Source organism: Scylla paramamosain, chromosome 10 (assembly GCF_035594125.1).
Source record: "Scylla paramamosain isolate STU-SP2022 chromosome 10, ASM3559412v1, whole genome shotgun sequence".
NCBI lineage: Eukaryota > Metazoa > Arthropoda > Malacostraca > Decapoda > Portunidae > Scylla > Scylla paramamosain.
In genome coordinates, this window is record NC_087160.1 from 2,524,585 (window position 1) to 2,552,500 (window position 27,916).

General features: G+C 39.3%; 3 protein-coding genes across 10 annotated transcripts in view; 1 reads left to right on the top strand and 2 right to left on the bottom strand.

Annotated features, from left to right (window-relative positions):
• Positions 1-1,126: 1,126 nt before the first annotated feature.
• Positions 1,127-16,190, bottom strand: LOC135104074 (serine protease 30-like). 2 transcript variants are annotated; one of them, XM_064010986.1, is made up of 7 exons: positions 15,968-16,190; positions 7,757-7,959; positions 5,323-5,457; positions 4,152-4,239; positions 3,690-3,851; positions 2,726-2,914; positions 1,127-2,085 (listed from the first exon to the last, which is right to left on the bottom strand). In XM_064010986.1, the coding sequence occupies exons 1-7, from the start codon at positions 16,173-16,175 to the stop codon at positions 1,958-1,960; spliced, it is 1,113 nt and encodes a 370-aa protein (XP_063867056.1). In that variant the 5' UTR covers positions 16,176-16,190; the 3' UTR covers positions 1,127-1,957. The 2 variants fall into 2 exon arrangements, with proteins under 2 accessions (XP_063867056.1, XP_063867057.1); XM_064010987.1 differs by lacking the exon at positions 2,726-2,914.
• The window catches only part of LOC135104073 (dynamin-1-like protein), a 53,751-nt gene continuing 29,267 nt past the window's right edge, over positions 3,433-27,916 (top strand). For 2 of the 5 annotated variants that reach the window (XM_064010983.1, XM_064010985.1), the window contains exons 1-2: positions 3,435-3,572; positions 9,954-10,101. The gene's annotated coding sequence lies outside the window, so the exon portion shown is untranslated. Of the gene's footprint in view, positions 3,573-9,953; positions 10,102-27,916 lie in introns of all 5 variants that reach the window. The other 3 variants (XM_064010980.1, XM_064010982.1, XM_064010981.1) reach the window with 3 other exon arrangements.
• The window catches only part of LOC135104077 (protein DGCR6-like), a 7,425-nt gene continuing 3,684 nt past the window's right edge, over positions 24,176-27,916 (bottom strand). For 2 of the 3 annotated variants that reach the window (XM_064010996.1, XM_064010995.1), the window contains 4 exons: positions 26,286-26,418; positions 25,388-25,548; positions 24,895-25,079; positions 24,176-24,410 (listed from right to left, as the gene is read on the bottom strand). In XM_064010996.1, coding sequence (XP_063867066.1) covers positions 24,273-24,410; positions 24,895-25,079; positions 25,388-25,548; positions 26,286-26,377 — 576 coding nt within the window. In that variant the 5' untranslated portion in view covers positions 26,378-26,418 and the 3' untranslated portion in view covers positions 24,176-24,272. Of the gene's footprint in view, positions 24,411-24,894; positions 25,080-25,387; positions 25,549-26,285; positions 26,419-26,696; positions 27,152-27,916 lie in introns of those variants that run through there. The other variant, XM_064010994.1, reaches the window with a different exon arrangement.

The following is a 27,916-nucleotide window of genomic DNA, read 5'->3' on the forward strand; positions in this document are numbered from 1 at the left end:
ACTGAATGAAGCATATTTAGTACTTTGAAGTGCAAGGTCAGGTGCCAAAGGTAATTCACAGAAGACATGGGTGAGATGCTGAGGGATATTTAAAACTAGGGAACTTAAGAGAAATGAAAAAAAAGTAATGCCACTTGGTGAGCTGGTATTTTTTTTTTCAGCCATACATAAATAAGTAAAGGTAAAAATAAAATAATTTAGAATTGTGATGCATTTATTGTATATATATATATATATATATATATATATATATATATATATATATATATATATATATATATATATATATATATATATATATATATTGTATAATTAATTACAGATGAACAATACAATATATGTTTTGAATATGTATAATGAAAGACTGAAATTATTGACTAGGTGTTTGGTTTTAAGCTTACAGGCATTCACACATAAGACCTAAATTATCTCTGAGACGAAAGTTGATTTACCTACCCTGCCTATTCAGAGATTATCAAGCTTTAATTCTTATCAAGTATTCTCAGGTGTGATACATTAGCTGAACAAATGTGTTATAGACTCAGAATACTAATCCATACTTTTGGTCAATTGTAGGTGGGCAAGATACCCTGTTGTGTATTGTGGTGGTCAATGAGTTCTGGAGCTTCTTTTGTCTCACATTAGCAATGAAACAGGAACCTTTGGGTGATTTGTGTGTGTGTGTGTGTGTGTGTGTGTGATATTAAATAAATAAAACCAACTGATGATGTTCATGATCAAATAGTTACAATCTATAAAATGCCCAGCATTTTCACCTTTTCATACATCTAATTACTGATAGTTGTGAAAGCAAAATTTGATCTTGTATGTGATGTGCAACACTATGGTCAGAGGAAGCTACAATATCAATCACTGCAAAATCATCTATTGCTCACAAAGGATTTAGTTATCACAAAACATTCAACTTACACATTTCCAAACCAACAACCATCATTTATACAAATAGTGTCTGTATTCCAAAGCACTCAATTCAAATGTAATGAAATTACTCAACTTGCCAACAATAAAAAATTTCTCTCTCTCTCTCTCTCTCTCTCTCTCTCTCTCTCTCTCTCTCTCTCTCTCTCTCTCTCTCTCTCTCTCTCTCTCTCTCTCTCTCTCTCTCTCTCTCTCTCTCTCTCTCTCTCTCTCTCTCTCTCTCTCAATGAACATATTGTATCAAAATAGAAATGTGACAAAAACCTGAATGCTTTAGATCAGACAAAACTTTTGCTATAGTTTTCTTAAATGTGAAGCAGTCCAACAGTTTTGCTTCTGTTATCCTTTGTCTTTCTATTCAGTGTTTTTGTGTGCAAATGAAAACTGACATGACTTTGATTCCATTCAAAGTAGTCATCTGACTACCTATTTTGAAGGTTATAATGTGGACTTTTATTCATTATTTGAATATTATTTTTATATTTCAAATTCTAAGTGGTGTTCATAACTTCATTTTTTATCAAGTGCTTTCATACTAGTCAGATGGAATTTTCATGACCATTGTTAGGATTGTGTTTCAGTTAATTCCAGAAAGTCACATGAAAATCATTTGAAGCATGGATTATTACTGCAAGTGTACAGTGATGGCACCATCCATTGCCTGTTAGTACTGAACAGCAGAGCACTGCAGTACAATTTAACCTTCTATGAAAATTATTTCCAATATGAATTGCTTATGTGCATGTGTTGTGCTTAGTGTTACATGACTATATTCCAATATTTTTGTCACATTACTACATACTGTACAACAAAGGAGTTTTCATATTCTTGGTAATTTAGCAAAGAGCTGCACATTTTCCAGGAATGGCAACATAAGTTTTAGCAATGTGGTCATTTGAGACACGAAGCACAACTTTTGTTGGCTGAGTCACCAAGCAGATGCTTTTCAAAGGAGTTTCAGAGAGTCTCTTTGGCTGTAATAAAGTGTGTGTACTAAGTGGATGCCTCAAAGCACACATCACTGAGTTCTTGCCATGACGTCGTGGATCCAGTCAATGTGGTATTGGATGTCTGTGTACACGCCAGGCTGCATTGCCTTGCCACAGCTCTTGCCCCACGACACCAGACCCATCACTGTGTACGATCCTGCCCAAACAGAAAATAAAATTAAGTTAATATGCATTCAAAACACCATTATGGATTACATTTTTCTTTTCTTTTCTTTTATAATATATATATATATATATATATATATATATATATATATATATATATATATATATATATATATATATATATATATATATACTTTATTTTTATTTATTTGTCTTATTTTACCATATTTGTAACTACTGATCTTTTATTTAGTTATCTATTTTTTTTTTTTTTAAGCATTTTCATTTCCTTGTCACTGCTGAACCAAAAGAAGTTTCCCTCGTAACCTTATCTTGTTCCTGTGTAAAGAAACTATGTAACTAAATTGTCAACTAGAACAATTGCCTTTCTTTAAAGTAGCAACGTGGCTCTCTCTCTCTCTCTCTCTCTCTCTCTCTCTCTCTCTCTCTCTCCTCTCTCCTCTCCTCTCTCTCTCTCTCTCTCTCTCTCTCTCTCTCACACACACACACACCTCGGGATAGAAAAAAATTACGGCTCTCTCTCTCTCTCTCTCTCCTCTCTCTCTCTCTCTCTCTCTCTCCTCTCTCTCTCTCTCTCTCTCTCTCTCTCTCACACACACACACACACACACACACAACTAGAGCAGGACGTAGGTTGCAGTTCGCCTTACCGTTAATTTTACACGCAAGAGGTCCCCCCGAATCCCCGTTGCAGGAGTCCTTCAGACCCTCGAGGTGGCCGGCGCAGATCATGCCAGGCCCGTAGCCGCGAGATCCGTGCAACTCCTGGCACATGTTATTGGCCACCAAGAAAACGTCCGTGCTGTGTAAAATCTGTGGTTTGGAATGCGTGTTCTCAGCTGTGAGAGAGAGAGAGAAGAAAGGAGAATTTTTAGAACTTGATAATCTTATCGTAGAAGTCTGTTACAAAAGATTACTAGTGTTGAATGCTTTTATAATACTACGCTTTCTGATTAATTCATTATTTTAAGTGTAACAACAATTAAGGTCATATGGTGCCTTTTCTATGGCGCCTTGAAGTGTACGTTTATTCTAATAATAAGCTTCATGCATTCCATCTTATGCCGTAAATTAGGCTATTGATCGGCTGATTCACTATTTTAAGCGTCACAGTAGTTGAGTTCATTATGGTGCACTTCCTTCCTGAAGCCAATGTTGTCTTAAGTGACATTCCATCTTATACGGTAAATTAGGCTATTGATTGATTGGTTGACTAGATTATCTGCGTATCTGCTTTCATGAGCATGCGCGAAATGTATGATGGATTATGACTCGAAAGTCTCGTTTTCATGTTTCGGAACAATATTAAGTGTTTCGTGAGTTCGTCTAAGGCTATGGGATGCAAATAAGTGTTTCGGACTCAGAAACACCCATCAGAATAGAGAAAAAAGTTTAGTGTGGTTCATCTCACTGAAGAGGAGTGGCGGCACCTATACATAACCTCCTTGGTGAATACTTCCGGTCCATCAGGCTACTGAATATTCAAGTAAATGTGGAGTAAGTATCTCAGATTTACGAATACCAGTCAGAATAGAGAAAAGATCAATATAATTGGTTCATCACACAAAACAGTAGTGGTGCTATTGTTGCCTAACCTCTTTGGTGGATACTCACGGTCTGTCAGTCCCCATCCTGACACCTGGCAAAGAGTGCCCGGCTCGTAGCGCGTGTCGGCGGAGGGCAGGCAAGCAGGAGTCACGAACCTGGTTATATTGAGCCCTCTACCGTTCGGTGTCCGGATTTTTACCACCGCCACGTCGTTGTTGTACTGTCCGTCTGCAATGGCGCAACACATGCCATTAATTACGTAAGGTCTTATGGTGTGTGTTTCGTCGTCTGTTCTGGACTAGTAATTCAAACAGGTTTTAGTGGAAGTCATCGGAATGTTCAAGTATGTTTGCATGATTCTAGTAGCAGTTCAAGGTGTATGTAGTACCATCAACCCAAAAAACACCCATGATAACCTGACTTATCTTGTCTGCGGCCTTTTTAAAAATGTTGCGTCTATGAATACAAGCCGCACGTCTTTCTGATTACCGTAATTCATGCTTTCTCATCCAACATTCCACAACTCACCCTTGCCAAAGTTGGGATGTACCACCCAGTTCTCGATTTCCAACAGCTGCTCGTCCGCATCCTTTTCCATCAAGTTGTGTTCGCCGACCTGTTGAGTAAAAGTGTAATTAATGTTCACTTTCTTCTCTTAGGCTTAAACAAATGTTATTACTGTCCACTTTCTTCTTGCTAGGCCTATGCTCGCGTGTGTATGTCTATCTCCCTTGCCCCAGGCTCTCTCTCGGACCGGCGTTGTGATGATAACGGGCACACCTGTACTAGGATGGGTGGTGGTGGTGGTCGTTCGAGCAGGAGAGGTAGAGTGCTGGTAATGGAGAGAAACTAATGTACTGTACAAATGCCGTGTATCTGTAGCTACTTTTGATGAGTTAGAGTGAATGTCGGAGACTTAAATGATGTACTAATGCCACGCACGTATGTACTTTTAACGAACTGAAGTGAATGCTGGAGAGAAATCACATAAATCTCCCATACGCATGTACTTTTAATTAACCGAAGTGAATGCTGGAGACTGATTATATACAAATATGTCGTCTTCAAATAAATTTTCCGGTGTTTCTATAAATGGTCTCAGTTGGGTTGCATTTATCTCGCCTTCAGATCGAATTTTCAGTGCTTCTATTAATAACCCAAGTGGAAGAGTCATTTATATCACCTTCAGATCAAATTTCAGTGTTACCTTGTCGTCAGATCAAAATTTCTGTGTAACTTCATCTTCAGATCTAATTTTTCACTGTTATTTCGCCATCAGATAAAAAATTCAGTGTTACCTCGTCTTAGGATAAAAATTTTTAATGTTATCTCGCCTTCAGATAAAAAAAAAAATCAGTGTTACCTCGTCTTTAGATCAAAATTTTAGTGTTATCTCGCATTCAGATCAAAATTTTAGTGTTAACTCATCTTTAGATCAAAGTTTTAGTATTACCTCGCCTTCGGATCAAAATTTTAGTGCTACCTCGCCTTCAGATAAATAAAAAAAAAATTGTTACCTCGCCTTCAGATTAAATTTCAATTATTTCTACAAATGTTTAAAGGGAAGGAGCATAATTATAGCCCTGCTTATAGATTTTTTTTTCAGCGTTTCTGTAGATTATCTAAATGGGAAGAACATTTATATCTCCTATAGATCAAATTTTTCATTGGTCTAAGTGGGAGGGGAGGCATTCCATACCTTGATGCGGTACTCGTGGCGAGAGCGGCTCTTCTGAAGACAGTGGGCAGCGGTGAGGACGTGATGGGGGGAGATGATCGCGCCCCCGCAGTGGTGACCGAAGTTATCCCCTCTACCGGATACCTCGATCTCTGCCTGCAGCAGAAACACACACACACACACACTTTTCATCATCACTAATCAGGGTAGAACAAGAAATAATGGTGTTCAAACTTGAACAAAATTAGATTTATAAAAGAGATAGGAAAGAATTGATTCTCAATGCAGTAGTAGATGAATGGGATGGACTTGGTAATAATGGTGAATCATTAGAGAGGACAGGGATGATAGGTGGAAACAGGTAAGTATGTTTCATAGATAGATAGATACTGACTACAAAAATACAACGCTTTACAGTAAAAACTTACTACATAAGTCTATGGTACAAAGTGAATCTTTAATATAAAGCAATGCAATAGTCTTACTAACTACTCTAGCGCAATGTTTACTATAAAAAAGAAAAAAAAACACGTGAAGGCCTGATGGTTTCTTTTAGTTTACTTATTTTTGTTATGTTCTTATGTTCGCTTCCCTCAGTAATGAATGCAAAATGATACCGAGAGTGATATACAAATTCACACTTATTGGGATGTATGGTGGTGATGCGGATACTGTAACTACGTAAGGTCTGCATTCTGAAACGCTTTGCTCTCTCACCACGACTATTTTCAAAGGCCGCAGAGATGATCAGCCGGGTACTCGAGTGTTTTTTTTTTTTTTTTTTTTCCGTTATGTAGAAAACTTGTAAATCTGTCACTACAACAAGAAAAAAAAAATTAGAAATACGTGTAATTTCAACTAGAGCCTTTTGAATGTACTGGAGGCACGGCGTAGAAGTGTTTCAGAATGTGAGCTTGAGAGGTGTACACACACACACACACACACACACACACACACACACACAAAAGAACGTCCGATTCGTTCTATCATAATATATTATAATTAGCATTCTTTCGAAATTATAGCTTTTGTATTTCGTTTTTCGTTTCGTTTTTCTTCTTTCTTTCTTTTTCTTTCTTTCTTATTTATTTATTATTTTTATGTGTTGTTGTTATTGTTGTTGTTGTTGCATTACCGATTTTTTTTTTCTTGCTATGGTGATGAGTACGAAAATGTGATTGTATCATATTAAAAACCTCAAACACACATTAGGTCGTATTAAAATATAATCAGTGAAACGGCCACACGTCAACTCTGAAAGGCGTTCGAGAATGCACACACCCTATACATCCCATCCACTCTCCCTACCCAACACACTGCTAGCTGGCTCATCGGTAACGCCCTTGTGTGTCACGTGGCAGACAGAGGTTCGCGCCACGCTCCGTATACCAAAGGTCTTCATTGTTATGTGTGTGTGTGTGTGTGTGTGTGTTGTAAAAGGTCACAGCCTAATCCATAAATCAGAGGAGTTTGTAAGCTGGCAGGCACGACGAACGCAGAATGTGATCCTTAAGACCGTGGTGAATCCTGTTGACACACACACACACACACATACCCACACACACACACACACACACACACACACATACAGAAAGATGTAGATAGGTAAATATTTTACTGACAGAAACATGCACACATGAGGCTAAACACGAAAACAATAACAAATTCAAACACAGACACCATAACCCTCTCCTCCACACACACACACACACACACACACAGAGGGTTCTCGATCTCATGTTCTTTAGGCTCCCTCACTTTCCCTTGATTGCGAAGCACTACCACTCACTTCGTCCCTCATTCCATCCCTCACCCGGTACAAGAGTCAGCCTGAGTACCTCCCAGCAGTGCGCGGGCCTCCGTTAAATGCCCGTATTCTGAAACACTTCGCTCTCTCACCATGACTACTCTCAAAAGTCACAAAGATGAGCAGTCGGGTTCTCAAGGGTGTTTATCCTGTTAATAATGTCACTATGCAACGAAAACACTCTTAAAAACCTGTGTTACTTCAAGTAGAGCCTTGTGAATGAGGTGTGGTGCGTCAATGTTTCAGAACATGGTCCATGGTTTCAATCTCGGTGCTCCGTAATGAACCGTTGGCTTTCGCTTGCTCTGATTTCATTACCATGCCCGCTTTCTTTTCTTGTTGAGCGGTTTGGTGCTTTCGTTTCATCCTATGCTATGTCCTAAGGTGTGTGTGTGTGTGTGTGAGAGAGAGAGAGAGAGAGAGAGAGAGAGAGAGAGATGAACTATGGGAATGTTGAAATGCAATCCCGGAATTTATAATAAGTTTACAAGCACTAGATCACGCACGTATAGGGCAGAGGAAAATAACGGTAAATGGTGCATTGAGTGAGTGAGCGAGCGTCAGATGACAGCGATAAGAGGGTGAGGCGACGCCAACACGTGACACGTCACGCCAACACGTGACCCGCTGGCAGTGCACGTGACTTACCTGCCATGGGTGGTTTCCATACTCGGAGGCGCCGCCGCCGATTATCCTGGCCATTGCAACTTTCCCGCAGGTCGTTCCCTGGAAGTTCTGCTCATTCTTCTGCCTGCCGCCCGCATTTGTGTTCTCCAGGATGACACTGGGACCCAGGGGGAACTTGGGGAAGCCGCCGTGCCTGAAGTCGGGTCGCCGGGCCGCCCCTGTACCTGCGGGATATGCAGAGTCACTCCTTGTGCCACTCTTTGTGTCCCGTGCATCACGTGGCGACCTTTTGTAGCGTCACCCGCCATGTGACTATCTAAGGCCCGTATTCCGAAACGCTTTGCTCTCTCACCACGAATATTTTCAAAGGCCACAAATGTGATTAGCCGGGTTCTCAAGACTGTTATCATGTTAGTAATGTAGTGTTGTTAACCTGCCACTTAAACCATAAAAACACCATCAAAAACAAGTGCATGTAGCTTCATGGCCTCTAGAAAGTAGCGGGATGCAGAGCAGAAGTGTTTCAAGATATGGTCCTTAGTTTGCTGAAGAGGAAAGTGGTGCCTTTCTCGCGGCCCATCATCCTCTCCGTGTATTTGACAGTGACTGGCATTGTGCAGCTTTTTTTTACCCCCCACTTTCCCTTTCACGGACAAACCAGGTTACTGGGGTCATGTTAGCGATACACGTGACTTGTCTGCCGTGCCTCGTTTTGCTGAGTTCAGTGTATTACAGGCACAACACACTAAGGAGAGAAGCCTAATGTGGTACTGCCGTGGCTGATTACCACGGAGAGAAGCCCAGAGTGGTATTGCTGTGGTTGATCTAGCACCACACCAGTGCCTAAAAAAAATTGGCGTACTTCGCGGTGGAAATCCTACGCTTATCCTTCACAATGTCATAGAATATGTAAACAGTATATATATTCTATGGAAATCGATCCTTCGCCCCTCACGCTGCCAAAAATTATACAAGAGATAGTCTTTGTCAAGTTGCCGTCAGAATTACCACGCATGCGTGTTTCATCCTCTCTGATACATACTTCTACAGTCCCTTAGATAGAAATGTTAATCAGAATTTCGTATTGAACCAGACGTCTTCAATAAAGTGTGTGTGTGTGTGTGTGTGTGTGTGTGTGTGTGTGCGTGTGTGTGTGTGTGTGTGTGTAAAGTGTATGTGTGTAGAGTGCATGTATAGTGAGAGTGAGTGAGAGTGTAAAGTGGGGTGCGTGATCTAGCTGATGCAGGAACGAAAGGGTCTCTTTGTTCCAGTGCGGGCTGATCTCCGCAGTTTTGGGGTCACCTGGATAGCGGCGCCGGCTGACTTAGGTGACATGGAAAGGGAAACACCGCTGCTTTGTCGCAACTTACACCCACAACTCTCTCTCTCTCTCTCTCTCTCTCTCTCTCTCTCTCTCTCTCTCTCTCTCTCTCTCTCTCTCTCTCTCTCTCTCTCTCTCTCTCTGACTTACTTTATTAATTTGTAGTGGTGGTATTAGTGGCAACAAACACGTGCTTTTTAGCCAATAGTCATGTGAAGATTGTAACCCATATTTAGGAACGCTTTGCTCTCTCATCACGACTGCTTTCATACGCAACATAGATAATTAGCCGGGATCTCAAGAGTGTTTCTCCCGGTAATGATATAGAAATCTTGTTAATCTGTCACTACAATCATAAAAGAATCCTTAAAAACCCGTGTCACTTCAAGTAGACTCTTTTGAAAATAGCGGAGGTGTGGAGCAGAAGTGTTTCGGAATATGGTCCCTGCTGTTCCAAGATTTTTGCCACCATCACACTACAATAAATGCAAGTGTTTTCTGTTTCCTCCTCTTATATGTTCAATTTAACTCATAATCATGTTACTTATTGTATGTTTACTTCAAAGATGTTTGGTCTTATGTATGCATGTATGCATGTATGTATGTATAACCCAGAGTCCTTGTAATGTTTTGTTTGTTTATTCATTTGTCCATTGTTTACTATTATTGTTTATTTATTTATTTATCTTACTGTTTCCCTATTTATTCATTTATTTGTTTTTATTTATCTTTTTTTTTTTCAACGATCAAACGCTTTATACCCTTATGTTGTGAATTTATTTAATGATACGATTATCAGATACTCTATTTCTGTTGTTTGAACCACCGAACAATGCGCTAATTATAGTAAGCTTCGTGGAGCTGCTTTAATTTATACTGAACCATTGTTTCCTGCAGCAGCATATAGGTCCGCTTGAGAGTGAGGCCAGGGCGGGTCCTGCCGGCGCGCCACCCTCAGCACAGTCCCGCAGCAGGACTGACGCCGCCTCCCTCCCTTCGTCCAAACATCCGGAAGTTTTCTGCGTTGTTCGGAGGTCTTTATGAGGTAAGCCAGGCATTGTTTGCACTTTTACGTGACATGGTTAGAGTGTGCATACATGGATCCCCTATTTGCATGACTGTGTGTGTTTGTGTGTGTGTGTGTGTGTGTGTGTGTGTGTGTGTGTGTGTGTGTGTCAATACATTACGGAGGCAGAAGTGCAGAAAATTTATAAATTTGTCCATGCACTCCAAAATATTCATGAACTTAACTGAGGGATGCTATGACAACTGGTTACAAAGATAGACGTGCAAAAAAGTCGTATGGGATCCATTCACTGCACAAAAGACATTCATTAACTCAACTATGAGGTGCGATGACAACAAAGTATAAAGAAATTGAGAAAACTAATAAATACAGTCCACACAATGCACAAAACATTCATAAACTGCATTTCATGCAATGACCACACGTTACAAAGGCACACGTAATCAAAGTCGCAAACACTCATAACATTAGTGGATATGATCTAGCGTACTGGATGTTGCTGGGATTGTTACGCACGGTCATTGGTGTTGCGTCACTATCATGGGAGACTTGTGCTGGGACTGACTCACCCTCATGCATTACACGTCCACGGCAATGCTGATGTGTGTTGCGTCATTGTGGATTCAACAGGGGATTGTTTACTTCACAGTTAATGACGCGGCGAGCAGAGTCGTCTTTTTGTATTGAGGTGTATACGAATTATTAATTGCTAAATATCTGGAGATTAAATGGAAAACACATGTTGGATGAAGTATGGCATAGTGTAAGACAGTCACTGAGGAAGTGTTATCAATACCTCAGCTTTATTGTAATCAGGAAGGCATGTGTATTGTTCCCATTAATACCTTGACTGCAAATGGCACTTATTGTTACATGTCAGTAACCCTGAACAATTTCACGAACTAGAAATTGAAGTACACAAAGTAGAAATATTAATTAGATATTCGATATCCCCTACTGTGAATGTCATCTTTCAAAATTATAAGTTAAATTTCCACAAGACCATTTTATTAAACTGAGAGTTGAAAAATTTGATAAATGTTAATTCTCCTTTGCTGTGAGTGTTAGCTTTCGAAATCATAATATAAATTTTCGCGAAACTATTTTATTGAACAGTAGAGCATTTCACTAAATATTCTCTTTCCTTAGTTGTATGTGTTAACTTTCAAAATTACAAATTCATACGCGACCATTTCAACTATCATCTCTTCTCCAATGATTGACAGTGTGAAGTAGTTACGTTGACCTTTACACGATGACATCTCAACCCCAGCCTGATCCTAGTGAGTGGTTGTTGTGTATTTACATAACTACCCCCGCCCCCACCCGCAGACACACAGTTATAGGCGACAAGTATGTATAATCATCTATCATAAACACAATTGCCAGTCTTTGTTCCTTCAGCGGTTCAAAATAAGGGCCACTTTTTCCCTTTCTTGAACCCGGCTTCCCACTTTCTCCTATTTACCGAAGCGACGACGTAGACACTTTGCTTCTAGGTTCTGGTGGGGTAGAAAGTATAAGTGAGGAGCGGGAACTGCGCGGCGGCTCACAGTAGAGACGAGCAGCGGGAAGCGGGAGAAACCTCTTACTTAACTTCAGTATGACGGAGAGGAATTGTTAAACGCGCATGACTCACTGACGGAGCCACGAATGCCAAGGCAGCCCAGTCAGGAACCGATCATCTGGTCCTTTCTCCTACCGCGTCACAAAGCCACATCCAGCAGGGAGGGTGTGACAAGAAAAATCACCTTTATCGCGTTTTGCATACGAATGATCTGGCTGAGCATTTCTCAAGGTTGGGTAAGGTTTAAAATACAACGATTCGCTACCAGTGGACAAGACGTGACGAGTTGGAGTGGAAACTTGTGACCTACTGTACTGTTTGTTGTGGAAAGGAAAACATAGGTTGCTCGCGAAAGGGAAAACAAAAGAATTAAACAAGGAACTAGTATAGTTTTCCCTTTCTCCTGGGTCAATATTCCTCGTATTTCTTTAGTTCTGGGATATGCTTTCGCCCTCTTAATCTGCTTTCGATGTACGCGTGGTTCTGTGCCCGTCTTAGCCTGTGCCCATCTCCGTGACAGTAAGTAATCCTTGCTTTTGTCCTCGAAATAATCTTGGACGATATCTTGAAACGCTTCTACGCTGAACCGAGACTACTTTCAAAAGGCTCCACGTATTTGAAGTTACGTGGGTTTTGAAGACTGTTCTTATGGTTCTAGTGACAGATTAACAAGATTTCTATATTATTAACAAGAAAAACACCCTTGAAAACCTGGTTAATCATCTCTGTTGCCTTTGAAGTTAGTCATGGTGAGAGAGCAAAGTCTTTCAGAATAAGGGCCCACTACTCTCGATCTATGCGCAATAATGTGCCAGCGTTAGCCTCTCCCATCTCTCCGTGACAGTGCGGGGCATGGCTAGAGAAATGCCGGGGTTAGTTTGCCGGGGGATCCTCCGAGACTGGAATGGCTAGGGAAAGTTGTTGGTCCGTCTTGAGGCTCAGAAAGGAATGTGTTCTCGTTTTCTTTGCAAGTGAGGGCGGGGTTCCTCGTGTAAGAGTAGTAGTATGCTAACTATGCTACAACGTAAATCTGATCTTGGAGTATGTTGTATGGCAAAAAAAAAAAAAAAAAAAACGTACTCGCTTTTAAATGTTAGAAACCGGTGTGCTATTTAAGTCTTTTGTGAACTTTGTAAACTAAATAATTGGGGTGTGTGAGATGGGACTTGTGTTCTTAGGAATCAAACTTAAATCTCGAGTCCTTTTCTTTGTCAGAGGATCAAGTAGTAGTGATGGTGGAGGCGAGCCGTGTTCATGAGAGTCTGAATCCATTATGCGTGTTAACCTTTGTGTGTTGAAGTGATTGTGTGTGATTGAAAAGTTAATGTAGACATGATGTTCTACAGCTTTATTAGTTAGTGCTGATTATGATGATTTATGTAGTTTTTTTTTTCTTCTTCTTCTTCTTCTTCTTCTTCTTCTTCTTCTTCTGAGAGAGAGAGAGAGAGAGAGCGAGAGAGAGAGAGAGAGAGAGAGAGAGAGAGAGAGAGAGAGAGAGAGAGAGAGAGAGAGAGAGAGAGAGAGAGAGAGAGAGAGAGAGTAAAAGCTTGGCTGAAAATATTTGTTTTCGGCACAGCAAAGTTAACTAACGAGTGAGTTACACAACAGTGGCGGGCCAGCATGCCGGGCTGGAGTGACAGCAGCGCGGTGACAGCTCGCCACGCAGTGCGCACTGCGTATAAGTGAAAGTTCTTGGGTTGAGATAGGCCCGGCGAAATTAAACTATCCTCCGGAAAAATTAACAAGTTACGTGTTCTCAAGAATGCTGAAGGAAAGTGATGTTTGGCCGGATGAGGGTGACAGCCTTGCTTGCTTGACCTCAATGCCTCGTGTTTTCACCGATCATTCTCACCAGTGTGATCCTTTTCCCGAGCCAGGCAAGGCGCGGCGACGCTGCGGCACGGCGGGTGGGCCAAGCCTTTTGTTAGTTTGTTTGCTTGTTTGTTTATTTTTTTTTTTTTTTATCACCACCAGGGTTAGGGATAGATGTTGTATTAATGTGATAGGTTTTCTCATTCTTCCTTCTCTCTTCCCTCCTTATTCCCGAACTTGTCCCTTCCCTGGGCCAGGCGAGGCACGGCGTGTGAACCAACCCGGTCTTGTTTTGCGTCACCAGCAGTGTTAGGGATAGGTATTATTATTATATTATTGCGATATGTTTTCTCATCTTTCCTTCTGTCATTCCTCTTCTCTCCCGGACTTGCCACTTCCCTACGGTACGCTGTGTGGACCAAGTCAGTCTTTTCTGCATCCCCAGCAGTGTTAAGGATGGGTAGCATCATTGTACTCCAGCCGTATGTTCTCCATTTTTCTTCTCTCTCTCTCTCTCTCTCTCTCTCTCTCTCTCTCTCTCTCTCTCTCTCTCTCTCTCTCTCTCTCTCTCTCTACTGGACTCTCAAACACTGACCTTAAATAAATGTGAATGTTACATGTATCTAATACTCATATTTAGAGGACTTAAAGAGAGAGATATATCTACAGGAGTTTGTACATTATTCTTTAGGGAATACTACAATAACCCTACGCATTCCTAACAGCTGCATATTATCGAATTTCTGCCTTTGAACGATCTAAGTTTAGTAAACCTTAGCTGCAGGTAGCTTTGGTTAGTACGAGAACCTGCACCTATGACATCAGAACATATGGAAATAAGGGAAACTGCAAGAAGCCATCAGGCCTACACGTGGCAATCCCTGTATGTATTATACTTGTCTATTTCCACCTTTTCTCTTCCATAAATATGTCTAGTCTTTTAATAGCTCTCTAATAAGGTCACCTGTTCCATTCTTAGATTGTGAATGTATTTTATTCAGTGTGTGTGTGTGTGTGTGTGTGTGTGTGTGTGTGTGTTTCCTCTCTATCCTCATCGCGAAGCTTTTCCCTTCCCTTTCACTTCACGAGACAAGCATCGATTTTTACTCGTCTTAAAGAACGAGAGAGAGAGAGAGAGAGAGAGAGAGAGAGAGAGAGAGAGAGAGAGAGAGAGAGAGAGAGAGAGAGAGAGAGAGAGAGTGTGTGATAAGGAAAGGAATGAGAGTGAGTGAAAAAGTGTATGGCTTCAGATGATAATAATACAAAGACTAAATGCTGTTGGAATTAGACTTTTGCAGAAGAATGAAAATCTTAGCCCGCTGATGTAATTTCTGTAGTAACTTTAAACATGTAATATGTAAAATGTGACATCAATAATATGTTTTCATGTGTATTCTGTTTATGTATGCATATATTTATGTATTTATTTATTTATTTACTTATCTATTTAGTTATTTGTTTATTTGTCTATCTGCATATTCATTTACATTCATGCCTGTTCAAATGTTCCAGTAATATGAAGGGGCTGGAGATGACCACAACTAGATACACATCAAAATCAAAAGGAATTTCCTATATTTATTCCATCTCCAAGAACCACGACGCAGTAAAAGATAACACTAAAACTCCGTGATATAATCAAAAGTATGCATTGATGAATTACTGCTATATATAAACTAAATTCAAAACCACATCGAGTAAAGTGAAATAAATAAAGCCAAACGAAATTTATAACATCGAATAGGAAAGAAAAATGCATCAATCAGTTACTGTTATGCATAGACAAAATTAGAATACGGCATGCTATAAAGTAAAATAAGTGAAGGAAACTAAACGTACAATTTTTTATTAAGTAATACTTGTTTTGCTCAAATATGAATACATATTGAGAGGTTTTTACGTGGTCAAGGCAACCAAACGTATGTCTGGTTTTGCTCGAATCTGAATATGTGCATGGAAAGAAAGATGTTCACGTGATAGATATAAATGAAACCAAACGTACAAAATTTTAGGGTTGTGTCTCTCTTACTCAAATCTGAATGTGTGTAGAGAAAGAAAGGTGTGCACTCCAGAAAGGTGACTTCAGGTTATTCAAAACACACTTCCCCGGGCTGATTACTTACTAGGTTTCACTTTTATGGAGTTGTCGCAACGTACAAAAAACAGAGAGCGCAGATGACAAGAGTTACGAGCAGACAATGTTGTGTCTCTCGTGTTCGGAGAGAGAAAATGTGTATTTCCCAAACAAAAAATAATGTGCTTGTGGTGTTCGTGTCAATAAACCTGTGGATTGTTGACGTACACCTGAATAAGAGTGAGAAAGTGTGTGTGTGTGTGTGTGTGTGTGTGTGTGTGTGTGTGTGTGCAGGAGCTTCCAGTAATCTTAGTGAGGCCTGCGCTCTGTTCCAACGCTGCCCAGACAGCTCAGCTAACAAATCCTTTGATGTAACAAGTTAATCACATCCACAATAAGTCTTTTATAACAGGCACAATAAGCTATCTTACCTGTCAGCAACAAAAATGACGTGAAGCAGAAGAAGAAGTAATTAGCAGAGGAGGCCCGCGTCGACAAGGTGTCCATTGTTGTGTGTGAGCGCTGTGGCGTGGCTGTGGGGCGCTGAGTGAGAGCGATACGTTCCCACTTACTGGCAGAGGGTGACTGGCGACCACGACCTCGGGGTCCCTGATAATATACTTGCCCCGCCCTTCCCATCCCGTCTCGTGACCCAAACATAACACTGACCTACACACACGTTGTCCTACAAACACCTGCACTCATTAGCGTAAAAGATAACGCGCGCATCATAGAGCGTCACGTAAGTCACACGCGTGCCTAGAAATGTTTAGGTTCTCAATAGTGATACATTTTATGGATACCATCCTGAATACATCATGCTATTATTTGGTCCTAGAATGCAAATTAGATAGCTTAGACTAACGAAATCCAATATTCCGAAGTCTCGTCCAGCAGTTGTAAAACCACTTTCCCTGGCCTAGTCAACCCTTCTTTCCAGTGTGTGTGTGTGTGTGTGTGTGTGTGTGTGTGATCGTCCAGTCACCTTTCCACGTTTGCTGAGTGGACTCACAAGAGCACAGATTCTCTAAAATGTCATGAGATATCGTGGTGGTCAGGTGTCTCCCACACGTCTACTTGAGCAGGGGACAGTTAGGGCTTCTTGTCGGAAGTTTTTGAAGATGTCTTTTCTTGAAACGCGGAGGATAGCGGCTGTGTGTTGCCTGTGCCACACCGTACTTGCCTGGTCCCACCTTTCACAGTTTGTTGCCTTCAGTGCAGTACTCGCCTTAGCACGCCACACTGGATTATTCTGAAGCACTCCTGCGCCTCATCTTCCAATTAAAGCTGCACGGGTTTTTAAGGATGTTTTTACTGTTATAGTGACATATTAAGATTCCTATGTTATTAACAGGAGAAACACTCTTGAGAATCCGGATAATAATTTCTGTGACCCATAAAAATAGTCGCGGCGAGAGAGCAAAGCGTTTCAGACACGTGCCATTGAAGCCATCGCCCCGCTACCAGTCTGGGGATGGCTCTGACGACCTTCAAGAAGACACGGGGTGGATCCTATTTGCTTACAAGATAACCTTACAAAGAATATTACCGTTGTCGACTACACCTACTACAACTGTCAGTTATACATGTGGCTTGTTTCTCAGAGTCATGGTATTGTAATATTTCCTCTCGAGTCACTGAATACTATCTTTGGTGCTGTTGATGGTTACCGTGAGAAGGAAGCGCGAGGACTTAGTGGGCGGCTTGCTATCATTGGCAGCTTTTCCCTAAAGGCTTCGTGAATATTTGCATTGATAATAATTGTGAGTGAAACTAAGGTATATGGAAAATTTTCAAACCAGGACATTTTTTATTTAGTTTTCTGGGTTTTGCCATGATTCTTTCAAGACTTTTCTAACAGCAACAACAACAGTAACAACAACAAAACAACAACAACAACAACAACAACAACAACAACAACAAATGCAGAGAGAGAGAGAGAGAGAGAGAGAGAGAGAATTTCTGCCAGTGCCATTCAATAACAATAATAATAATAATAATAATAATAATAATAATAATAATAATAATAATAATTATCATTATTATTATTATTATTATTATTATTATTATTATTATTATATAACAACAACAACAATATGATATTTGAAAATTAGTTACCGTAGACTTAGTGAAACGCAGCATGTGCTTACCGTAGACTTTCTGCACAGGATAGTCGCGCGGGGAACTTGAAGAAAATGTTTGAAGCGGCGCACGAATGCAAACCCGCTTCAAAATTTAACCATTATTTCATTATCCCAATGTTTGCGCTTCCCAAAGGTTTATTTGAAATCCATTGATGGTGTTTTTAGATCTGTTATGAAGATACCTGCAAAGATCTCTGATGATCCCCAGTAATTTATTCACTTCAGCTCGGTCGTTGGTCGGGAGTATAGCCTTTGCATCGGTCTGTTTGTCAGTTCGTTATACTTTTCCGCTGTGGTTCCCTTTTCTTATTCCACGTTTCAAATACTATTGTCTACGCTTCCTTCATTAGTTTTCATTAAATACCACATATTATTTTTAAACATCTGCGCCGCACCACGACTACATTCAAAAGAGTCTAGATGAATCTATACGGGTTTCTAAGGATGTTTTTGTGGTTCTAGTGACTGATTAACAAGATTTTTGCATTATTAACAGGATAAATACTCTTGAGAACCCAGCTTATCATCTTTGTGGCCTTTGAAAACAGTCGTGGTGAAAGAGCGAGCGTTTCAGAGTACGGGCCCTTGAACTGAACTGTCTCGTCCAGCTTCGTGACTCACCGGAAACAGATCCCAAAGATTTACCCACATGACTCATTCAAGACCCACCTTTTCTAGTACTAAATTGAAATTGCTGAAAGATTAGTGACGGCTTGCCCATATGTTCACGAAAAGAAGTACTCAAGCAGGCATTATCACTGTCCTCTTGTATAGTCATTTTATCAGAGTCAGGGTATTGTACTGAAATTAGTTTATTGTAATGAAGAAAGAAGAAAAGAATAGAGAAAGGAAAGAACAGGACGGAAAAAAAAAAAGACAACATCGCCTTTAAGTTAATTTACCGTAATGAAAGAAAAAAAGAAAAGAATAAAAAAAGGAAAGAAAAAGAAAAAGAAAAAAGAACGAAAAAATAAAAGAAAAAGAAAGATAGAAAGAAAGAAAGGATAAACAAGAAAAGGAAATGGAAAAGGAAAGATGAAAAAGGAAAAGGAAAAAAATAAGAACGAAATAGAAAAAAGAGAAAGAAATAACGAAAAAAAAAAGATAAAAGATAAATAAATAAATAAATAAATCAGTCCACCATCCCTCTTGCTGCGTACTTTCCTGTGAATGTGAATAATTAACTAGGCCACCGTGAAAACTATCCCGCGACACCCACTTGACCAAAGGGAAAGAGGCGCGGCGTGGAAGCAGCCGAGTGTGGTGCCGGCGAGGGCTGCCCCGGATATTTTGGGAGGTGAAGGTCGCACGAGTGAAAGCTCTGGCGGTCAGGGAACGATTGTATTCTCTAGCCAAGTGCAAGTAGTTCATTACTCCGGCAAGTGTTCGCTGTGATTGGCTGCGCTTGTTGTATATAGACTACGTACAATTCTTATTAACCCTTTCACTGCGACACAAAACAATTAGCAGCACCAAAATCAATGCGTGAAGTCTTTATAAGCATCTATAAGAAAGTTAGCGATAAAAAAAAAATAACTTTTGCAATTTCTTCCCAGTTCAATGATTGATTGTGGCTGTAAAACAAATAAAGATGTCTCAGAGTGGTTGTTAATTAAGGAAAGGAGTACCAAGTGGCAGTCAAAGGGTTAAACTATTATTACTGCTTCTGCACTTCGCCATTCCTTTGATTTGGAATTCTTTCAAAAGGGAGATCTTAAGAAACTTTTTTCCATCTTTGGATAATCCTTTTTTTGGTGGTTTTTTTCTTGGGGACTGGCACTTCGATGGGCCTTTTTCGCATTTTGCCAGTACCCCTCTTACATAAAAAGAAAACCACAATAATGAAAACATCCTTGAAAATCCCAATAAACGTTTCGTTCTGTAGTCCCCCCCCCAAAAAAAAAGCCGCAGAGATTATTAGTCTTTTTTTTTAAGTTAATGATGCAGAATCCTTGTTAATCCATCACTACAATCATAAAACCACACCTGAAAATTCCAATAAACTCCTTCTCCCGTCAGGACTTTTTAAAGATCCCAGAGATTGTTAGTCGGATTCTTATGGGTGTTTTTCAAATCAGTAATGTACAATCCTTGTTAAAGTATTACTATAATCATGGAAACATCCTTGAAAATTTCAACAACCTCCATTATAACCTGATTAAATTATCGAGATAAGACGCCGAAACGGTTATAAGAATACGATCACTAATTCGCAAACACAACGAAACACTATGGTGCAAGTTTAAAGTAAAATTCAGAAAGAAACTGACAACAAAAAGATAGACTAAGTAATTCAAATTATTTAGAACCGTCGTAAAATCATGGTTATGTATTACCATGAGCAGTAAAGGGGTCAGAAGGGAACGAACGAACGGTAGGCGGGGAGAGGGATGGCAGGTGAGGAGTACTGCGAAGTTGGGGGTGCAGGGTGTTGTAACCTTGACACGACTGGCACGATTTCCAGGTATTTGCTCTGTTTAAGGCAACAAGGACAGAGAAAAGTGAGAGTGGTTTACTGTTACAAGTTGTATATAGTAAAACAAAGTAACGTTACAAAACTGCGTCCTAGTGCGTTATAAAATTCAGGTGACACACACGAACAGATGTAATTTAAATTGAGGGTCAGCAGTAGTATATAATTAAAGTATGTTTATTGTAGTGAAGGAAATGAGAAGGAAAAGAAAAGAAAAAAGGAAAGAAAACAATACAGGACAAGAAAAATAAAGAACGAGAAGACGACACCGCATTTAAGTTACTTTATTGTAATAAGGGAAAGAGGAAGAATAAAAAAAAGAAAAGAGATAAGTAAAAAAGAAAAAAAGGAAAAAAAAAGGAAAAAGAACTGAGAAATACGGCATCGCTTATAAGTTAATTTGTTGCAATGAAGGAATAAAAAGGCAACAACAACTAAAACAACAACAACAACGATACTACTAAGTTAGTCTGGATCCACTATTGCAATGCTTAGAGGGTAGAAATGGAAGACTGTATAAATTATGGCATAACATTTTTCGTTTAATGCATGGGAATGTTTTGTAACGGTGACATTCCTAGGAAATGAAAGTACACGGTGTTTATGCTAACACCCGAGAACGTCCTTTCCTGTGATGAAAGAAGCGTAGTCTGGGAAGGAAGATTACATGAGAAGAGAAAGCTTTCTTATCCCCGTACTCCATAAAATCAAAAGGACTGTTTCAGTAATCCTTTCCCCTTTCATTGCTAGTCATTCTTTTTTTCATAATCATCCACAATTTTTAAAGGAATTATTCTCTGTATCGCAGTTTCTTAAAGACGCATTTCTACTCGTATAGCTTAGCACAGCTGAAGTTATTTATTTATTTTTTTTTTTATTCTATGTCCATCCAAACAATATATTGCAATAACCTCAGTGATAAGACAAGACGACCATGGCAGTGAAAGGGTTAGCAGAAGTTAATTCTCCTGTGCAGCAGATCGCTTTATTATAGACAGGCGACCGCCACTGGTTTCTTGAGGTCACTGCTTCCTTTGCGCGGTAGCCAGACGAAGGAACAACACAAGCAATGAATGCAACTAATAGAATACGTATGAGACCCATGAGAAATTTTAAAAGAAAAACCACCCGAACACTTGATACACGTCTTTGTGGATTACAGTGTTCTGCATCTAGAAAACAATAAATAGAAATAATAGACTATGTGAGAGATCCATAAAAACATTTAAAAGGAACACCTGACAATTTAATGAGCACTTGATATACATAACTAAAGAAAACCTGCTTACAAAGAATTATACAAGGGGAAAGAGATAGAGGGAGAAAACGAGTGAAACACGTGGACAGCTGGAGACAACAGGAATTCACAGGATTTATTGAAAGATACAAAAGATCGGGAGGGCTGGCGTTCCATGGTCGTCGACGTCAAATACACGGCACATCGGTAAGGTAATAGTATCACGTGATCAGATTAGCCGCAAAAAAATTAAACTTAGGTCAATAAATGCTACTGGCGGCTAGGTGTTGGCCAGGACGCACGTGGGCAGGCCTGTGCTGGTATGCTGTGGGTGAGAAGTGATGGGTAATAAGTCTACATCGGTCTGGTTGCTGATAAAATCTACTATACTAATGCGGGATTCGTGTCGGCAACGGTCCTGATTTTGACCTTGTTCTAAAGGCAGTCAGGTACAATGAGATTTTCCTCTACATCAAGCGGATATGAATGTCAGTCTGGCAGGGAAAACTCTCGAATCCACTAGAGTAACTCGCCAATTTTCAAGCCCAGTCTAGCAAGAAACTTTAGAGTTTTACCTATAAATTAAAATAAGTAAAATAATTCAACATCGGTACATAGTAGGGTGATCCACAAGACTATCCACAAGAGGCAGACGTAAGGGTATGTATGTGTATATGTGGTGCTTTGGGCCACCCCATGTAAGATTGTCTGCCTGGTATATGTTGTAGATAGAAAGACTATAAATTGACAATTTTTTAGGTCAATCTAGTGGACTTTTAAATCTACAGTTGATATCATTGGTCATGTACTCGTAGTGTGGCCATACAAGCTGGGCTCACTGTTACAAGAAGTGTCGCACCAAAATCAGCCAAGCCCACACTGGTTTATTTATTTATTTTATTTATTTATTTATTTTATTTTTTTTTCATGTACGAGGGGCATTGGCCAAGGGCAACAAAAGAGCAAAGAAGAGGCTCACCAAGATGCCAATCCTAAAAGAAAAGTCAAACGGATCATGCAGAACTGAAGGATTAGCGTCTTGAAACTTTCCTCTTGAAGGATATCGACATGAAAGTCTCGGTTTATTGAACCAAAGGCTAATTACATGTCATCATCATCATCATCATCATCATCATCATCATCATCAGCAGCAGCAGCAGCAGCAGCAGCAGCAGCATAACCATGTTTCACACCATCCCTTCAAGTGATGGCCATAACTAAAAATCCATCTATTTTCATGTCTAAAGGAGGCTAGAGAAGAGCTACACATCAGTTTAGGCCAGAAGTGTTCTTGGTATCCCTATTTTTAATAGCATACTTACAATTAAGTATGCTATTGAATAGCATACTTACAATTAAGGGGAAAAATATAATCGGGAAGAGGTTTCCAGTTTCCCAGTGAAGGGGATGAAAGCGAAGATACTCTTGCATTAATAAAATAGACAGAAAGGAAGTAAGCATGAATAGTCTTGTGCAATGAAGCCTCAAGAATGCCTACATTTACCATACTCAGAAGAGTGGCAATCATAGAATGTTGGTAGATAACAACATGATATGTAACATTGTGGTACAGAACACAAGATTATTTTAATACTTTCATAGTCTATTAAAGAAGGGAGAGTAAATATGAGGAAAGCTTTTTACATTCTCTTGTCTTAAAAACAGATGCATCAGTGAAACTTGTTTCCATATACAATAAATGTTGTCCATACAAGAAGGATACAGCTGTAAAGTTAGCAGCAGTGATGACACAGAATACCAAACATCAAGGAAGCTGTTTTGGTAAGAGATAAGACAAAAATTTTCCAGTTGATGTTCTTAGTATAGGACAAACAAGTATGTTCATTGTTGAGGCGGGAAACAGCAGCCAAGTGCCAAAGAAGAGAAGAGGATAGACGTCTGGAAGGCTATGTCAAGTAGATAGGTAAAAGAGCTTTTTGGGTATTGAATAACACAAGGTTTGTTATAGCCAGTTGTAGCAAGATTGATCAGTAGTTGGACACATTGGTTTTTCATCTGAATGGCTCAATGCTTGTTGAGTTGATCATGTGGTAAATCATGTTGAGAAATGCAGGGCAGAGTCATCAGTCCAAAAGTGGATCAACAAGGCAAAGATCTGGGACAGGCAATGCTGTACACTCCACAGCCATGTTGGGAGAACAGTGCTTCTTCATTCCTTCCATATCATAAAAGATGACTAAAAGTAATGGAGCAATGACACTGGGGATCCTCTCTTGTATTTGTTTCTGCAGTGAGATAAAGCATGACACCTGCTCTCTGCTATCCCACTTTAAGGGAGATGTTTCTGATGTCTCTAATGTGTAATGGTTTGAGCAGGTATAAAAATGCAAGAAAAATTATAAAAGATAAGTGGATAAAGTGAGAAATGAAAGACACTTAATGGGGTGAATGGATAGTGTGAAGAGAGTATTATATATTATATGCAAGAAGGGTATCTACAGAACAAGGAAGAGGGGGTGTGTACAAAAGGGATGAATGGAGAGCAGCTGTGAATATATAAATGGGATGTAATCTTGACAATTGCATTGGTTTGTTCACATCTGGTCAAGAATGGGAATGGGTCTGTTATGGTGATTCAGGGATAATGATTGGGTCCTGATACACAGTGACTGATCCTTACACACTATAGTTGCTATAGATCAGTGCTTTGCCCCCTAGAGAATAGGATGTGAAGCAGTGCTTGCAGGGAAGCATGTGTATATGGGTGCTTGTCTTCACTACTTCTCTTCAAGGGAAATGTCAGTCTGGTATATAAAGATCAATATACAGATGTATAAAAATATATTTTAGAACCATAATTATAAGTTAGACATTTAAACACAATACAGTCTGCATTAAACTTGACTTACAAAATAATGGAGCTAGTGAGGAAATTTTATCCCTCCAATTTTCATGATAAATCCCATGATGTACATCTGAACCTTGATCTCCATAGGGTTACTGGTGACATGAAACCCAGGCACCCCCGCCTGCTGCAGTGTTGACTGTTGCTCTGCCACCTGTCATGGGGAGTCATCAGAGCATTAGTATTTTAATTGGCTATGTAATGTTTGTTGACATAAAACTCTTAAAATTAGGTATTAATAAAAAATGTATCAAATGTTAAAAGAAAGAGCAAAAAAGAAAATGAGTCGGTAATAATGAAGAAAATTAAGTTATTTCCTGATTCAAGAAAAGAAAAAAATACTCAAGCTATCTGCTTCTGTCTTTTAACTGAATTTGGCACTAACAAAATTATCAAAAGTATCTATCTATCTATTTATCTATCTATATACCAGGCAGGCAATCCCACACAGGGTGGCCCAGATAAAGCAACACACAGACATACACACTCCTAACCCTGTCAGCCCCTGGTGAAAAGGGACAGTCTTGTGGACCACTGTACTAAACCTCAAGTACATATGCCTCATTGAAATCCCAGTGCATCAGAAAAAAACAATCTGTGAATCATCAATGTCTACACAAAAATGTTTAACTAAAAACCTTCTGGTCGAGCACATTCTGGATGAAAAGATGTGTGTTGGTGGTCTCCTGGGAATGGCGAGTGGTGAGTTCTGTCAGCTGCTCCTGGTGTAGCCGCGGTAGCCGTGACAGCACATGAGCCTTGCCCTGACGCTCAGCTGCTGTCAGTTCTTCCTTGTGACATTTGAGTAGACTGTCTTTCTCCGCTGCAAGACATTATATAAAGCTGCCAAAATGTCCCATAACTCTCAATTTATTATATTTACCTGAATTGGTTTTATGACAGATCTGGCTCTATTATTTAAACAAATAATAGTGAAAAGAGAAGGCAGTGGTAGTTTTATTAATTTACAGTTTGTCATATAAAATAATATAATTATGAATCCAACTCTCTGATCCAACATCAGAGATAAAAATGTAATAATTATCAATATTTTGTGGAAATTATTTCAGATCTATGTTACAAAATTAAGGAGTGCATAAAGCTTAAGACTGAGAAAACTGTATGACACACTTTTATGTTTGTTGACCATCTGAGCATGTTGCTTGTGAAGGATCTTCTCAGTCATGTGCTGCAGCTCAGCCAGTTCCTGCATGATCTCAAACGTGGTGTTGTCCAGCAGACAGTGAGCCAGAGACGAGAGCAAGTCATATGGCAATCTCTGCTGAAATTTACTGAAAGTAAAGTCAAGTCAAGATAAGATGACATTTATAAGATTTATTTATTTATTGCCCAACTGCATACAAAGAGAACAAAGTTCCCTTAGTAAAAACAAAAATACTTGGATCTTTGTGTATAAAATATAAATAAAAGAAAACCATATCAAAGCATGTAAAATTATCTAAAACATATAATGTTAAGATTTGATATTGCCAATCTTCATCTGGTAATTAGTTGTTGGTTACTGCACAATGGTCCATGATATGACACATGATTATCTGTGTATTAAAGTTTATACATCTTAAAAGAAGTACACATATAATGTCAATGCCCTGTTTTGGTAGAATGACCAAAGAATGTCAGATGGTTTAATGATCCATGCTGAATAAGCCTCAAAATTTGAACCCTACGTGAAGTTACTAAACTTAACTGCATAAATCTGAAAATGTAAGAAAGTCATTGTTACAAATTGAGAGCCATGTCAAAGGTGAATTTACTAATAATATCTGGTTGACTGAATGGATCTCAGTACAAACCAGTAACAAACATCATGTACAAAAGCTAACATTCACTTGAAGGTGTTCTTTGGCACAGATGCAAGCTAAGCATTACTAGTATTCCAATATATAGTTATAAATGGAGGAATAAAAGAAATCTTCAAACAAGTGATAAGGGGCAGTACAAGATGTATATTTCTTAATTATATGAATATGCTTATGTCCTTTATCAACTTGACAAATATGACACTTACGCAGGAATGTCTCTTGCTAACATCTGTAACTTCTCAAGCATCTTGTAAAGTTTTTCTTGAGTATCTGATGAGTCTGACCTTTCTCCATTCATGGCTGTGACTGGACACTGGAGCAGTAACTTGATTATTGAGGCTGGGGAAAACATGTCAAGAAATATACAAAATGGGGACTGAACAGCAAATCTTACCCTAACAATATTCTAACATTAAGATGACGACCGAGTTACAGATATAGGATGAACAGGATACATTAGAATACTACAGGATCTTATACTGGCCATTGCTATATTCGCTGTGTGAAAACAGTAATTCTTAGTGACAATTGTATCATCGGTGATTTACAAAGCCAGGTTCCATATTTACACAGGTCTGTCTCTGTCACCTGAAATCATATGGCTGTATGCAACTTACCTGTCAGGTTCTTTGCTTCCTTTATTCTTCCTCAGAACCTTATCCAGTTATTTCCAACATTACTGCCTCGCCAAAGTCCCCTAACTGCCTAACAAGCTCGCTCCCTTATCAGCTACTGAAGATTAGTGGACACTGAACACTCGTCATGTATCAACAAAACTTAAGCAGTGGAGCAGTAAAATAAAGATGACTTATCCATGTGTACTTGCAAATCTAATGTTATTGTTTTGAGTGCTGATGGAAAGTTGGAATGTTTCAAAATACAGCTGTCTTCCTCTTATCAGCGATCAGAACCTGCGCATCAAGACTCACTTTCCAAGGTTTCTTTTTTTTTTTTTTTTTCTTTAACCTTCTTTACTCCATGATTTCTTCTTTCATATGCACTTTTCTTTTATATTATTTCAATATATCATATCTCATACTTCTGTACAAACAGAGCGGGAAACGATCAACACAAAGCGTTCATGATCGATACTTCTTAAGCAGAAAAGAAGTCACAAAGCCTACTTAGTCTAAAGGTTACTAGAAACCTTACCAGACTATACAGGAACATACAAGGCTTTAGAGATCATATTATACGGACTACAGGGTAAAATATAACCTCTTGCCTTTCTCTCCTTTATATCACCCTTTCTCTCATCCTCACTCTAAGTTGAGGCTCTAATCTTAGCAAAGTATAATTTAGTGTTGGTCAGAGTACAGCAAGTGTGTGGATCTTATATATCTCCCGGGTGGTGAATTTTAAGTGAATAATAAGAACAGCCTGCCGTCAAAGTCGTGAGAACTGATCATAAACACTGCATGATGTCGATTATTTTTTATGGAAACATTTGCTAGCTTTTGGCTGACTAGAACTTTAAATAATCGATGAATGCAAGTTATTATCACCTCAACATATCTCTTGGTTTACAGCAAAATTAGGGTTAAATAGAAAATATGACGAAAAGTCATTGCTGCTCGTGACAAGACGAATATGTAATTGATCTGTAAAATTCACCTTTTCGATATTTGTATATCATCAGATTATCCTTCAAAAGTAACTGAAGAACACGTGTACTATCAAGGATATTAAATGGTGTTGTTATGATCTGTCTGAATTCAAATATGATATACGAAAGTACAGAAATCCTTGTGGAAATTCAAACAGGTGAGAATTACATATTAGCACGTTCTCTTGCACACCTTTCATACCTGCCTTTAATATATCGCACATACAGGCA

Coding starts and splice junctions, on each gene's coding strand:
- LOC135104074 (XM_064010986.1), bottom strand. CDS start 16,175: ATGGGAAGGGCGGGGCAAGTATATTATCAGGGACCCCGAGGTCGTGGT. Junction 7,960..15,967: donor GTCATTTTTGTTGCTGACAG/GTAAGATAGCTT, acceptor CATATCCCGCAG/GTACAGGGGCGGCCCGGCGA. Junction 3,852..4,151: donor ACATCCCAACTTTGGCAAGG/GTGAGTTGTGGA, acceptor GCGCCATTGCAG/ACGGACAGTACAACAACGAC.